This window comes from Coloeus monedula, assembly GCF_965178545.1.
Source record: "Coloeus monedula genome assembly, chromosome: 4".
NCBI classification, from domain to species: Eukaryota; Metazoa; Chordata; class Aves; order Passeriformes; family Corvidae; genus Coloeus; species Coloeus monedula.
Genome location: NC_138784.1, coordinates 61,177,244 through 61,190,500, shown reverse-complemented (window position 1 = coordinate 61,190,500; position 13,257 = coordinate 61,177,244). Strand labels below are relative to the sequence as shown.

General features: G+C 48.7%; 1 protein-coding gene across 1 annotated transcript in view; it reads right to left on the bottom strand.

The window, feature by feature from the left end:
* The window catches only part of CELSR1 (cadherin EGF LAG seven-pass G-type receptor 1), a 166,734-nt gene extending 155,931 nt beyond the window's left edge, over positions 1-10,803 (bottom strand). Inside the window, exon 1 of the mRNA XM_082279992.1 lies at positions 8,106-10,803. Coding sequence (XP_082136118.1) covers positions 8,106-10,788 — 2,683 coding nt within the window. The 5' untranslated portion in view covers positions 10,789-10,803. The remainder of the gene's footprint in view (positions 1-8,105) is intronic.
* Between the last annotated feature and the right edge of the window lie 2,454 nt (positions 10,804-13,257).

The window sequence follows — 13,257 nt, the reverse complement described above, 5'->3', positions numbered from 1 at the left end:
GTTAATGATGGATTCTTCTTTTGCATCCTTCAAAAAGCACTGAAATATTTTGACCATACGAGTCATTTCCAAAAGTGCTGGAGACTTGATGGAAAGTAGCATCTATCATGTGTCAGGCAATGGTGTTGAAAACAGATTACTTTCCTTTGTATGTGATAAACATAACACATCTATGTGTTCCCCTGAGGATTTATTACAGGTTTACTGCTCCATTTATTTGCTTTTTTTGTGCTTGGCAAGTGTAAACACTGGAATAAATATGAAGGTGGTTACAGCTTAGCAGCATTAATGACTTGTTGAAACAAAGTCCAACAGTTTTCCTTTCTGTCCAGCAAATCCTACTTTTCTGTTCAAGTGCTTTTTTTCAAGTGTGAAGATCATCTTTCTGAAGTATTTTAAAATTTTCTTTCTTTGTTGAATGCCAAATCCCCATAAAAGCTTACTTTCCTCCTTCATTCACTCAAACGCTTGACAATATTTAAAGTATATCCTAACATTATTCATGGCAAAACATTTTCCTCTTTGCAAATTACAACCTCCCCCATCTTTTCTATCTAGTCTGCTAAGCCTGTTGCTACAGGTAGTCTGCTGTAACAGAAATAAGTACAATCATCTCTCCAAAAGAAAACAAACCCTTCCGTTCTGGCACACACATTCAGGGTGGGTTCATCCCACTGAACTTTAGCCACCTAACAACAAGGCAATCATCCCAAGTCAGTCATTTATGTTCCCTCTTTCATCAGTGGAGTGAGACGGACATTTCCAGTCAACAGCCCTACTGCTTATCAACCAGTCATGACTGCAACCTGCATTTGAAGAGATATAGAAGATGATCATGGTACCAGATAGAGATCTGACCATAAAAGCTAAGCTGTACCTTTGATAATGCTGTTTTCAATCCAACAAGATCAACACATGGAATTTCATTCTCAAGCAAAATCTTACGAATTTAAAAAAAAAGGCCCTAGGCAAGTCCCAACAGATTTCAAAATTTTTGATAAAGATTACATCCTGCCCCTTTTGGAAACTTGCGTTACTTCTATAGGTAATTCAGTGTTTTTCAGCACTGGACAAAGAGCTCCACTGGGGGGGAATAATAATACTGTCACTTGTCACAGAAATACAAAGTGGCAAAACTGAATTTAATTAGGTCTCAGATGTTTTTTGTTTCAAGTGGACAACCACTGTGAACAAATCTTTGAAGAACTGAGTCCCTCGTCAACTTGTTCTGTACTTTGATTTATGCAATCTTTTGTCCAAGGAGTCTTAAAAAAGGAGCAGACAACAAAAAAGCCTATCATTCAGAAAAGACAGTACCACCATGCTTGTTTCTTAAATGGCAAAGTAGATGTCAGAGTAGTTGGAAGTACTGTATTACCTAAAAACATCATAATTCCCACAGAAACCAGGACAGAAAAACTGTAACATGGAAGATTGCCAAAGACTGTCATTAGATCTGATCTGAGTATCTTCCGCTCTTCTAACTCTCCTACATTTCCTAAATACTTTCCATAGATATTTCTGGAAATGCAAGTCAGTAGGCCAAAGGAAGCCAAGAGAGATAGCTGCCCAAACCCTGTAACTTAGGCAATCCTGAGGTAAGCAAGTAAGCAGTGTTGTTATCTCAAGTACTCAAACACAGAGAGCTTGTCCACACCAATGACTCTCAGAGACCTGAGGGCTTACGAAAGAGAGGGTGAAGGAATGGAGAGTGTAGATCTTGTGTCTTGACATTTGATCCTTCCCTTACTCATCCTCCATGCATGAGCATTACTGCTAGAGTTGCCTACACTGCTAAATATTGAAAAGGTACTTGCACACAGGCCTAAAGAGGTTTCTGCTTCACAATTACTTGTTTCCTGCTCCAAATTTCAGAGTGGTCATATTCCCAGGCTCTTCATATCAGTCTCACCTGACCTACAAGGGAATTGAGGGGCCCAGTGACATTGCAAGTCAAACCTGTGCCCAACAATTGCTGTCTCTACCCAAAATAACCAGAAAAACATGAGCTCAGTTATGCCAATGTATGCAGCAGCTACACATCTGGCTGAACTGGAACCACCATCATAGGTGTGGCATGCTCTCACATGCCCCTGGACCTATGAACCCTGAGCACCCAGCCAGCCTAAAGATTGGAGACAACCTGTCAGCCGCAGGGGTGTCTGACAGACCTGCTGCACACTCTGAGGAGGAGGCAGATCACGAGTGAGTCACTCCAAACCCTCCGTGAAGATGCTGAGAGATACAAGGATATTCTGATCAAGATGCTCTGACCAGACTGGTTGAAATGTGAGGATGTCTGGGTTCCTAACCAAATGTCTGCTAAGGGTCTCTCAATCATCCTACAGAAGAGCAGTGAGCACACAACCTACCTTCACCTAATGTTATACTCTGAAACCTCACATTATGTTCCTCAGTCATGGGATGTCTGAGAAAATTCATTTAGTTCCAAGACAGGAGACAACAATGGACAGGAGTTCCAAGGTATTAAGCATATACACTGAAGGAAAATGGACCATTCAATAAGCAGATGTAAAATGATAGGCTTTATCAGCAGCCAAATGCTTCCTCAGGTAACGCTTGGGATGTTGGAGATAATGAAGTATAAAATCCCACTGCTTCACATCATCTACTTTCCCCACCACCATGTCCACTGTAGGTTTACTATCACGCCAACATCAAAACTTAGAAAACTGCTCCTGTATTCTAAACAAAGGGTCATTTTGCCATTACTTGGACAACAATTCAATGTTTATTCTGCATTTGGCAGTTTGCAGCACGTTCCACAATCCCGGCCTAAAACAATTCTGAAATGCATGACCACAAAAACAGAATAAGAGAGGATTCTTCGGAACCCATGAGCACAGGTCAGAAGTAAGAATACTTCAGTGACTTCTGAGAGGGAAGCAAATCACAAGAGAATACACCAAGGAAACCAATTCTTTAATATACCCTGAAGCTTAAAAAGCAATCAAAAAATATAAGCCAATTACTAATCCAATTTTTAAAAATGCTTATTACAACTATCTCGTCATTTGCAAATAATTTGAAAATGAGAGGAAAAAAGTTTTCAAGGTAATCCCACCATCATACTTCTCTACAATTAATTTCTTTCCCATGAGACTTAACAAGTAAAGCCTATTAGATCTTTCTCCCTGTCATATCTCCATTCTCATTCTTCTTATACTTTCTTTTTTTTACCTTAGCTTCTTTCTTTCCCAGAAATTGCTGAGAAAAGTATCAACATTTTATTTATTGACAGAGAGAAGATACATTTTATCTCAGTAAAATGTTACTTTGTCAGTCAGACCTCCACTGAATATTTTTCCCTAATTGCCATGTATGTTTTCCTGTCTTTTGAAATAAAAATACACCACTCCTATGAAATCCAGGCATGAAGTGGAAAGAAGCCTGTGGGGAAGCAACAAGGCAGCCAGGTTTTCATCAGCTGGAACAGATCATACAGTTGAAAAGGGAAAGTCACATTCCAGCCAGCTGGAAGGACACACATCTAAAATGCATCTTGCAGCATGAATTAGAACATAGAACCTATATTGATGCAATAAAGGATACAGGTAGCCCCAGCAGATCCAGGAACTACCCTAACTTTAACCGACGGTCACTATTTCTGATTTGCTATTTTAGGAAAATAAATGTAAATGTTCACCACTACTAGCTATTAGTCATCCTTCACTTCAGCCCCACCGAACTGCACAATGAATCCTGCAGCTTGTGGTATCAGGCCATCTTCCTAAATGGGTCTCCTATCATTGCCTTCTCCCCTCTCTCTCTATGGTGGGATGCATGAGGGAAGTGCAAGAGCCCAAGGCCCCTGGGATGCCAGCGTGCAAAAGCCCTGCAGCCACACAACAGGCTCAAACACCTCTCCTGCTCCAAGTGGAGGACTCTCCACGTCTCCACCCATCCATTTCCATCATCTCCTAACTGTATAACTCACAGGGATCCTTACAACAGCTGTCTGCAGGAATGTTTCCCTGGGAGGGAGGCTACGGAGGCCAGTTTGGGTGCTAAGTGCCCCTCGCTGTCCCTGGAAGCAAGTCCTTGCTGGCAGCCAGAAGCAGCTGCCCTACGGACCTGCCTCCAAAGCTCACAAGGCCCTTAATTACAAGGATACCTTTTCGCTAGAATTTCCTTTCTCCCTTTAATCTCAAATCTTGCCTCACACAAGTAACCCCCAATGCTTTGTATCTCAGGCACAGCTGCAGCCTCACCTTTCTCAGAAGGGCTGCACCAAAGTTTTGCATCATCTGTATTCGTATGGAGAAGGCACAGACCTGGAGATTCAGGATCATTAGCATAATGACTTTTAAATTACAATAATAATGAAGATCCTTTACAAAGCTCTGAGTAAAAATTCCCAAAGTTGATTGTGACACAAACAAGCTCTATGTTAATTTCTATTTGCAGATAGTCAATAACCTCACTGAATGCCACTGGATATTTAAAGCTAAAGAAATGTAAAAGACAATACTTGAGCTTGCACAGTCCTCAAAAATGCTTGGGTGTCTATCCTTTAGTGCCCGAGGTGCAACACCTTCCCAGAATTGTATATTGTAGGTTGCATAATGATATTTTACATTTATCTGGACCACTCAAAAGCTGCAGCATCCAGCCACTCTGGGTTTTGTCTGCACTGCTGATTTAGGCTGAGTTCCCAGAAGAGTTTGCACACACATCTATTGTACCCCACCGAGCTGTCGTTGATGATAAGTGGGACTACTTGTGGCAACACAGCCAAGCAGGTGCCAGCAGTGTTTGCAATGTGATACCCAGGCAAACTTGTGTAACATTTGTGCAAAGCTAATGCTCATACCAGCCTTCCCCCTGCCACCCCAGCAGGAACGGTGATAAAATGTATAACACAAGCAAATGCAATGTGACTTCAGCAATGTTTAACCCATTTTTTGACCAAACAAATCCCAATTTAACATTATCATGAACATCACTGTGGACAAAAAGTAATCATATTTAACCATCCTGTCAATTTAAGCCACATATTTATAAGTAACAATAAGAAATTACAGACTGATCGACTCTTGACCACCTGTTTTAGAAGGCCAGAGTAAAATCCTGCCCCTCCTGGAAAGCAGGGGCAGGATTTCAGCAGAGTCCAGATTTCACCCCATTTGCTAAAACAACGACACAATGTGCAGACATGGGAATATAAAGCCAAAGCTGTGCCTTTCTGTAGGAAAGCCTTGAAGGTACACTAGAAAGAGGAGAATGTGCCTTTTTAAGGGAACCCTGGAGCACTTCTGGAACAGTTGCATGAAAAAGGGGTCCGGTTTGTTCACTCAGACGGCTCTGTACAACAGGCAGAGGGGCAACCCTGAAGAGAGATTCACTTCAAAAGACACAGACTTCAAAAGCTCCTTCCCAATCCAAAGCAAAATGCTAATATCCACACCACCCACACTCCTCCCTCCTCCGCCTCGGTTGGTTCCTGACTGGCTGTGGGGGCACAGCCCACAGGTACCCCACGGGTACCACAGCACGCAGGCAAGGGCAGAGCCACGCACGCCCCGAGCCTGCCCCAGCTGCTCACCACCCCACAGAGTTTCTGACAATGCTGACATGAAACTTCTGACAGCTTTATGAAGCCTATTAGCTCCATTTGCTTGGTCTTCATGATTCTTAAATTTTGTTTATAAGAAGAAGGCCAAAATTACCGTGCTTATTTGAATAATCCCCAAGTCAAAGGAAAGAGTGCTGGGTTTAGCCACGTATCAGTGTCTCAAAGTAACTCAGTGGAGTAGCAGGGTTCCTCGTTAGCACTGCACACACTCACATGCCTCTGCAGCACAACACATCTCTAGATAGAAATAAGATTTTTATAGCACCACTGTTATTTCCGACTCATATAGAGATCAAATTCCCCAAGTTCATAAAGAGTTCTAGTCCTTCCCTGACCTAAGAGCAGCTGTGAGTAGCTGAGGACTTTGTGTTTGTCTGGGTTGAAAGGTTAATGGCTACTCCATAGACACGTTTTTTTTCAGCTAACTGGCAGATCATTTTAGCAGATGATTTGCAGGTGTTTTGCAACACGTAGAGATAACCCTGTGGAGTACTTCTGTCTGAGCTTCTTCTCTGTCTCTTTTCTTTTCTGAATTGCATCAGATAAATCAGAGAAATCAAGCAGGTGAGACTTGCATGGACTAATCACCCAATGACAAACTGCCCTTCCAATTTCCACACAGAGGAACTTCTCCAAATAAATGTCAAATGTAGTTCAGTGCCTGTTAAAATTATCTTAAAATCCTAGCCATAAAAAACTTTAACCTTTCAAGTATCTCAAGACATGCAGCAGACAGTCCATTTTGATGAACATCACAGCACAGTTTCAAAGTTCACACTTCCACAAAACATGAAAATGATGCTGGAACAATCAATCTTCCGCATAAGAAAACAGGTCTTCACTCCTACCTGGACTTCACCCACTTAAACTGTGTAAATCGTTATACTGAGAAAGGAATCGTTCATGTCAGCTATTTTTCTGAAACACATTCTTCACCTAGTCTAACAACTTTTCCAAGCTTTGTGCTTCAAGATGAGTTCTTATCTTCTGCTACCAGATAAAGAGCTACTGGTTCAAACAGACAGTGACCATGCAATCAACTGCACCTTAATCCAAATGTTTTTCTTTAAGGCCACAAGCCTACTGTCTGTTTTTCCTGCAAGTCCTCACAGGACATGGAAACAGCATTTACCTTACCACATAAGCTGCCCCCCAGCATTTTGGAAGAACCAGGAGTGGCTTTTCAGGAGACACACTGCAGCAAAATCAGTCAGCTCAGTTAATATCACTTTCATTTTTCTGAAGCAAAAAGAAACTCAAGCCTGCAAACACAAGGGAGAGTGTGGCTCGTTTTTCCGATGCCTTGCTGCACACCGTGGACACTTCTACAGCAAAACAATCACTCCTGGGATTATGCCACAGTTTGATTATTATTTTTCTAATGATCTCCCCAAGTGTGATTTTACATACCTACTACTTTGAACTTTTTTCTTTTTTACAAAGATAACACAAATCTTAGTTTTAGTTTGCAGAGAGAGGCAGCAAGGAAAGCATCTGGCTAAACCTTTGAAAGTCAACAGAAATATGGGATCAGGTCCACAGTAAACTTTATAGAGTGGCACCTGCAGAGGAAATTACTCAGTGCATGATTGATGCCACAATTAGAGGCATAAAAAGTAATTCCATGATAAACAAGCAACTGAGCAGAAAAAGAATAATATCCTAAGAGCGTGTATGTGCTCAAATAAAAGTACATATCGGACAATATCGAACAGTCTTCACACACACACACACACACAAGTTCTCAATGAAGTTAATGGCACAGTATCTCTCCCTCTCCCTTTCTCTCCCTCCCGGCAACAGCCCTGATTTGGGGGCTGCATTTGGCCAGTATCTGCCCCTAGTGCCACTAAAGCAACTCCAGTGCCATGGGCCACGTTACACAGCTATCACACGGCCATAACTCAGAGCTGCCGTTTCCCACAGAAGTGCAGGCCAGCAATGCAAACCAGCACAGCTCCACCAGCAGCACTTCCCCCTGGGCTACACTAGCTCTGGCCTGAGGTCTAAGGAACTGCCAGCCAAAGCTCTAAGTACACAGAAGGGAGTAAACATGTTTTGTTGCTCAAAAAGCAGAGACACCAAATCTGAACTTTGTTTTTTAGAGAAAAAAAGAGGGAAGGGAGACAGAAAAAAAGAGGGAGGGAGCATTACAGATACACACGCATTCCCTACATCTTTGCAAGTTACATCATTTACTACCTTTATGGAACCACATCAGAAAAGCTCCAGCCATGGTACCACCTCAGCTGAGGGAGTAAGCACCCTTCCATGCACACTCATGTTTATTTATCCTTGTGATCCACGTTTACTAAATAACTTCAAAGCGCCACTTCAATCTACAGCACATAGGCTTGATACATTTTTGTGGTTCCTCTCCAAAAATTTCACAGATAAATTGCTGCTTCAGGAAACCAAAAGCTACACTCCAAACTGCAAGTGTGTTATTTCTGTCCATGCCCCTGTACTGGTCTGACAAGCAGAATCACACATTCAAACGCTTGCTTACCTGAGACTGACACTTTCATAAGGGCTTCCAGGGGTCTGTTGTTGTCCAGATCTCGACTGAGTTTGAGTTCCCCAGTGGCAGAGTCCAAAAGTAGCAAGTTTAATTCATTGCCTTGGACAAAAGTGTAGGCCAGGCTGTCAGACACATCGGGATCATGAGCTGGGATCTTGCCAATCACGCCAGAGGGAAAGCTGTTGGACTTGTTGGTCACGTAGTTATTGAAGAGGATCTGGAAGTCCTGCAGCACGGGTGGGTTATCATTCTGGTCCAGGAGGCGGATGTGCACAGTTGCTCGGCTCACGAGAGGGGCTGAAGTGGCCTGCACCACAATGACATACTCCGTCCGGCTCTCATAATCCAGGTCCATTAGGGCTGTGAGGTCTCCATTGAGCAAGTCTAGTTGGAAGACCTCGGGGATGTTCCCCTCTACAATCTGGTACATGATCTGTGCATTGGTCCCCTCGTCAGGATCAGCCGCACTGATCCGTGCCACAATAGAGCCCACAGGGCTGTTCTCCTCCACAAAGATATCAAATTCATCCTTCTCAAAGACAGGGGGGTTGTCGTTAATGTCCAGCACAGTCACCTGGATGTCCACAGAGGCTTTCAGTGGTGGGCTGCCCCTGTCCACAGCAAAGGCCCGCAGGCTGTAGACAGCCACGTTCTCGCGGTCCAGCTTGCGCAGTGTGCGTATCACTCCAGAAGTGGGTTCGATGTAGAAGTCTCCATCTCCATCGTCACCACCTTGGAATGTGTAGAGGAGACGGCCATTGAGGCCTGAGTCACGATCAGTGGCAGACAGCTGCAGGACACTGGTGGAGAGTGGCACATCCTCAAAAACCGAGCCCTGGTAGCGGTCGCGCAGGAAGCGGGGTGCGTTGTCATTGGCATCCAGGATGAGGATCTCAACGTATGTGGTGTCCGATTTCTGGGGGATACCATTGTCATGGGCTGTAATGGCCAACGTGTAGGAGGCCTGGTCCTCATAGTCCAGCTCCATCAGGGTGGTGATGGTGCCTGTGTCAGGGTCAATGCGGAACTGGGGGATATTATCATCCAAAATGTAAGTGATTCTTGCATTCTCCCCCGTGTCTTCATCAGTGGCACTGATGGTGACAATAGAGGTGCCAATAGGCTTGTCCTCGCTGACACTCACTGTGTAGTGGGAGCTCTGGAAGACTGGGCGGTGTGTGTTGGCATCTGTGACATTGATGAAGACCTGGACGGTGTCAAAGCGAGTGCCATCAGAGGCAGTGACTGTGAGCACATACTGCCTTTCTTGCTTGTAATCCAGGGGCAAGGCCAGTGTGATCAGCCCTCCTCCACTCTGGCTGGTGATGGCAAAACGGTTCCTGGTGTTGCCACTGGTAATCTGGTAAGTCACAACACTGTTAACGTCCCTGTCCACTGCTGTCAGGGTCAGGACACTGCTGCCCACAGCTGCATCCTCATTCAGTCTGAGGTGATACACCTTCTCTGTGAAGGTGGGGTTGTTGTCGTTCACGTCCAGGACAGTGATGGACACGCTGGCTGAGGAGGTCATGACTGGCACACCGTGGTCCCTGGCCTCCACCCCAAAGTGATAGTTTTCCACAGTCTCTCGGTCCAGCTCTGCAGCCACAGTGATCCACCCTGTGCTGTTGTTGATTTGAAAAGGGAACCCAGAGTCACCTGCTGCAGGGGCACCTCCAGTGGACGGTGCCATCTCTATGAGTTTGTACTCCAGGCGGGCATTCTCTCCAGAGTCAGCATCCACAGCCTGGATGTGCAGCACTGAGTAGCCCAGAGGAACATTCTCCAGCACTGTGGCCTGGAAGGGAGTGCTCACAAAGATGGGGGCATTGTCATTCACGTCCACAACCTGCACTGACACCATACCGCTGGAGTTGATCAAAGGAGGTCTGCCCCCATCCTGGGCTTTGATCCGGAGCGTGTACTCCCGAATAGTCTCGTAATCCAGAGGGTTGATCAGGTCAATGGCACCAGAGAAAGAGTGAATGTAGAACTGGCCTTTCAGGTTGCCACTCACAATGCTGTAGTGCACCTGGGCATTGCTGCCCCGGTCCCGATCTGTGGCCTGTACCTGCAGTATCTGGCTGTTCACTGGGGCATCCTCTGGCACCTGGACCAGGTAGCGCTTCTCACTGAACTGAGGGTAGTTGTCATTCTCATCCTCTACAGTGATGTGCACCATAGCTGTGGCACTGCGTGGTCCCGGATCCTTGCCCTGGTCATTGGCTTCCACCACCAGGTGGTATTCAGAGACCTCCTCGCGGTCCACTGAGGCTTGGGTCCTCACAACCCCAGAACGCGGGTCAATCTCAAAGACTCCGTCACCAGCTCCTGGCTCCAGCAGGCGGTAAAGCATGTTGGCATTGGCTGGGGCATCACCATCGGTGGCACGGATGGTCAGCACCTCGTAACCCACCTCCAGGTTCTCCCGGATGCTCTCCCGGTACTCGGGCTGCTCAAACACTGGCTCGTGGTCGTTGGTGTCACTCACAGTCACTGTCAGATAGGTGGTGGCTGAGCGGCGGCGTGGGGAGCCATGGTCGGAGGCGGTAACCTTCAGCACGTGGGTGTCCTTCGTCTCCCGGTCAAGGCTGCGGGCAGTGACCACGCTGCCCGTCTCGGCGTCGATGGTGAAGTAGTCGTTGGAGCGCTCGTCAAAGAGCGCCTCCATGGAGTACGCCAGCCGGCCGGCTTCACCCTCGTCGGGGTCCTGGGCCCGCAGCACGATGACCGCGGTGCCGGCCGGCTCGTTCTCGGGAATGGAGACCTGGTAGCTAGGCAGCTGGAACTGCGGGGGGCTGTTGAGGCTCCGCGCCCGCCGCGCTCCCCGCCGCCCGCCGCCCTCCTTGCCCGGCAGCGGGGCGCAGCCGGCGGCGGCTCCGCGGGGCTCGGCGGCCGCCCGGTGCCGGGCGCGCCGCGGGCAGGGGCCGCCGCCACGGGGCCCGCGGGGCTCGGCGGGCGGAGCGCGGCGCGGTGCGGTCTCCGCAGCCCTCAGGCGCCCGGCGGGCGGCAGCGCCGGCGGCTCGGCGGCGGCGGCAGCGGCGGGGCGCCCGGCGGGCAGGTGGAGGAGAGGGGCGGCGCGGTGCGGCCGCGGGTCCCTGCCGCCGGCCGACGCCAGGGCACAGAGCAGCGCGGCCCAGGACACGCAGGCGGCGGCGGACAGCAGCCGCGGCATCTCCGGAGCTCAGCGGGCAGCGGGGCCGGGCAGCGGGCTGCTGCACAATCCATCCACCCGCCGGGCTGCCCGCCCGCCCGCATCCATCAGCCGCCGGCCCGCCCTCCCCACCGCCCTCGCCTCCTGGGCACCGCCGGCCCCGAGCCCCGCGCCCCGTCCCGCTCCGCGGGCAGCGAGCTGGAGAGCTCCAACTTTTCCACCTTAAACTTTGAAGTGAGTTCAAAATGGCTCCTCTCCTCCTCCTCCCGCCGCCGCTCCCCAGAGGGCGATTAGCATAAACCTGCTGCTCCTCTCCTTCGCCAAAAAGAAGAAAAGAAAATCAAATACCGAGGTCGCCCCCGCGGCGGGGCCGGCCCACGGGCGGCGCGGTCCCGCGTGGCTGCGCGACACGGCAGAGCCGCCGCGCCTCGTCCGTCCCGTCCCGTCCCGTCCCTTCCCGTCCCGTCCTGTCCCCGCTCCAGCCTCCCGGCTCGACTCGGCTCCGCTGAGCAGCGCAGGCTGCGCGGAGCGCGGCGGGCGCTGCCCGGGGCGGGGTTTCCTGCCGGCCCCGCCCGGCCCCTCCCGGGCGGCGGCGGCGGGGGCCGGGCCGACTTCGGCCCCGCGGGGCTCCCGCTCCGCCGCCCGGCGCCTCTCGGCGGCCGGGGGAGCTGCCCGCCCCGGCGGGGCCGTGCGGGCCCGGAGCAGGTCCCGCTGCGGCTGCTCCACTGCCCCGCGCGGACGGCGCTCCGCGGGCGGTGACGCTCGGCCGCTTCCCCACGCCGCAGCCACCTGTCGTCTCAGATCCGTCATCCAGAACAAAGTTAAACCGAAATTCATTTAAATTCAGTTTATTAAGTTCTCGCTATGTCGGGGGGAAAAATAAAGTGAAACTACTTTCCAGGGCAACATGAGCATCGTGTGGGGGCCCAAGGGGGGGCTGCCGGTATCCCAGTGCTCACGCCTTGCTCTGAACCACGCAAAGCAGCCGGCAGGATCTGGAGCCTTGAGTTAAAGATTTCTTTGGGGCAATCGCAAATAGTGATAAACAGGAAGCAAACTTCTGTGGGAAGAAGCAAAGCCCAATCCCGCATGGAAATGTTGCACTGGTGATTATAATGTCAATTCTACGAATTTTATGCCAAACACTTTTTGTCGCGCTACTTTTCCCTTAGCGATGTAGACGCCTGAGCGATGCGCCCGAGCTGCGGCCGCATCCCCGCGGCTGCAGTGGCCCCTGGTGGGTGCGGCGGGAAGGCGCGGGCGGCACAGGGCCGCGGGACGTGGTGCGGGACAGCCGCCTGCGGTGCTCACGCTACCCGCCCTCGGCGGCAAAGACCGCTGCTGACCTACAGAGATCCCGCGTGCAAGAGCTTGACGTAGGAAGAAGACCAGGGTGGTGAACAATCAGCAGCCCAAGGTTGCCGACTGAGATTTTGCAAAACTTTGTTCCTTGTAGGAGGTGGGAGGCAACATCTGGAGTGATCTGTCACTGTCAGTTCGGGCTCTTCAGCACTTAGAAGAGGACTAGGAACAAACCAGATTCTTTCAGTGACTTTTATCCCCTGAAATGCATTATTGCAAGAGAAAGAAAAGAAAAGAAAAGAAAAGAAAAAAGAAAAGAAAAGAAAAGAAAAGAAAAGAAAAGAAAAGAAAAGAAAAGAAAAGAAAAGAAAAGAAAAGAAAAGAAAAGAAAAGAAAAGAAAAGAAAAGAGAAAAGAAAGAGCCACCTGGATAATTGCCAGTATGCCTGTCAGGAGGAAAAAGAGCTTTATAAACTGGGGTTTTGGAAGATGTTTTGCTGATTCAGCTTTACTCAACTAGAGGTTTTTAAAAATGGAATTTAGAAGGTTACTTGGCTTTGCATATCCTCTGATGAAAATGATGGCTCATGAAAAGAAAGTTTAAAAAATTAAACATAACATTCCATTCATTTATCAAGTTTGAGTGGATGTAGTGAGCTGCTTTATATTCCAGAAACAAAGCAAC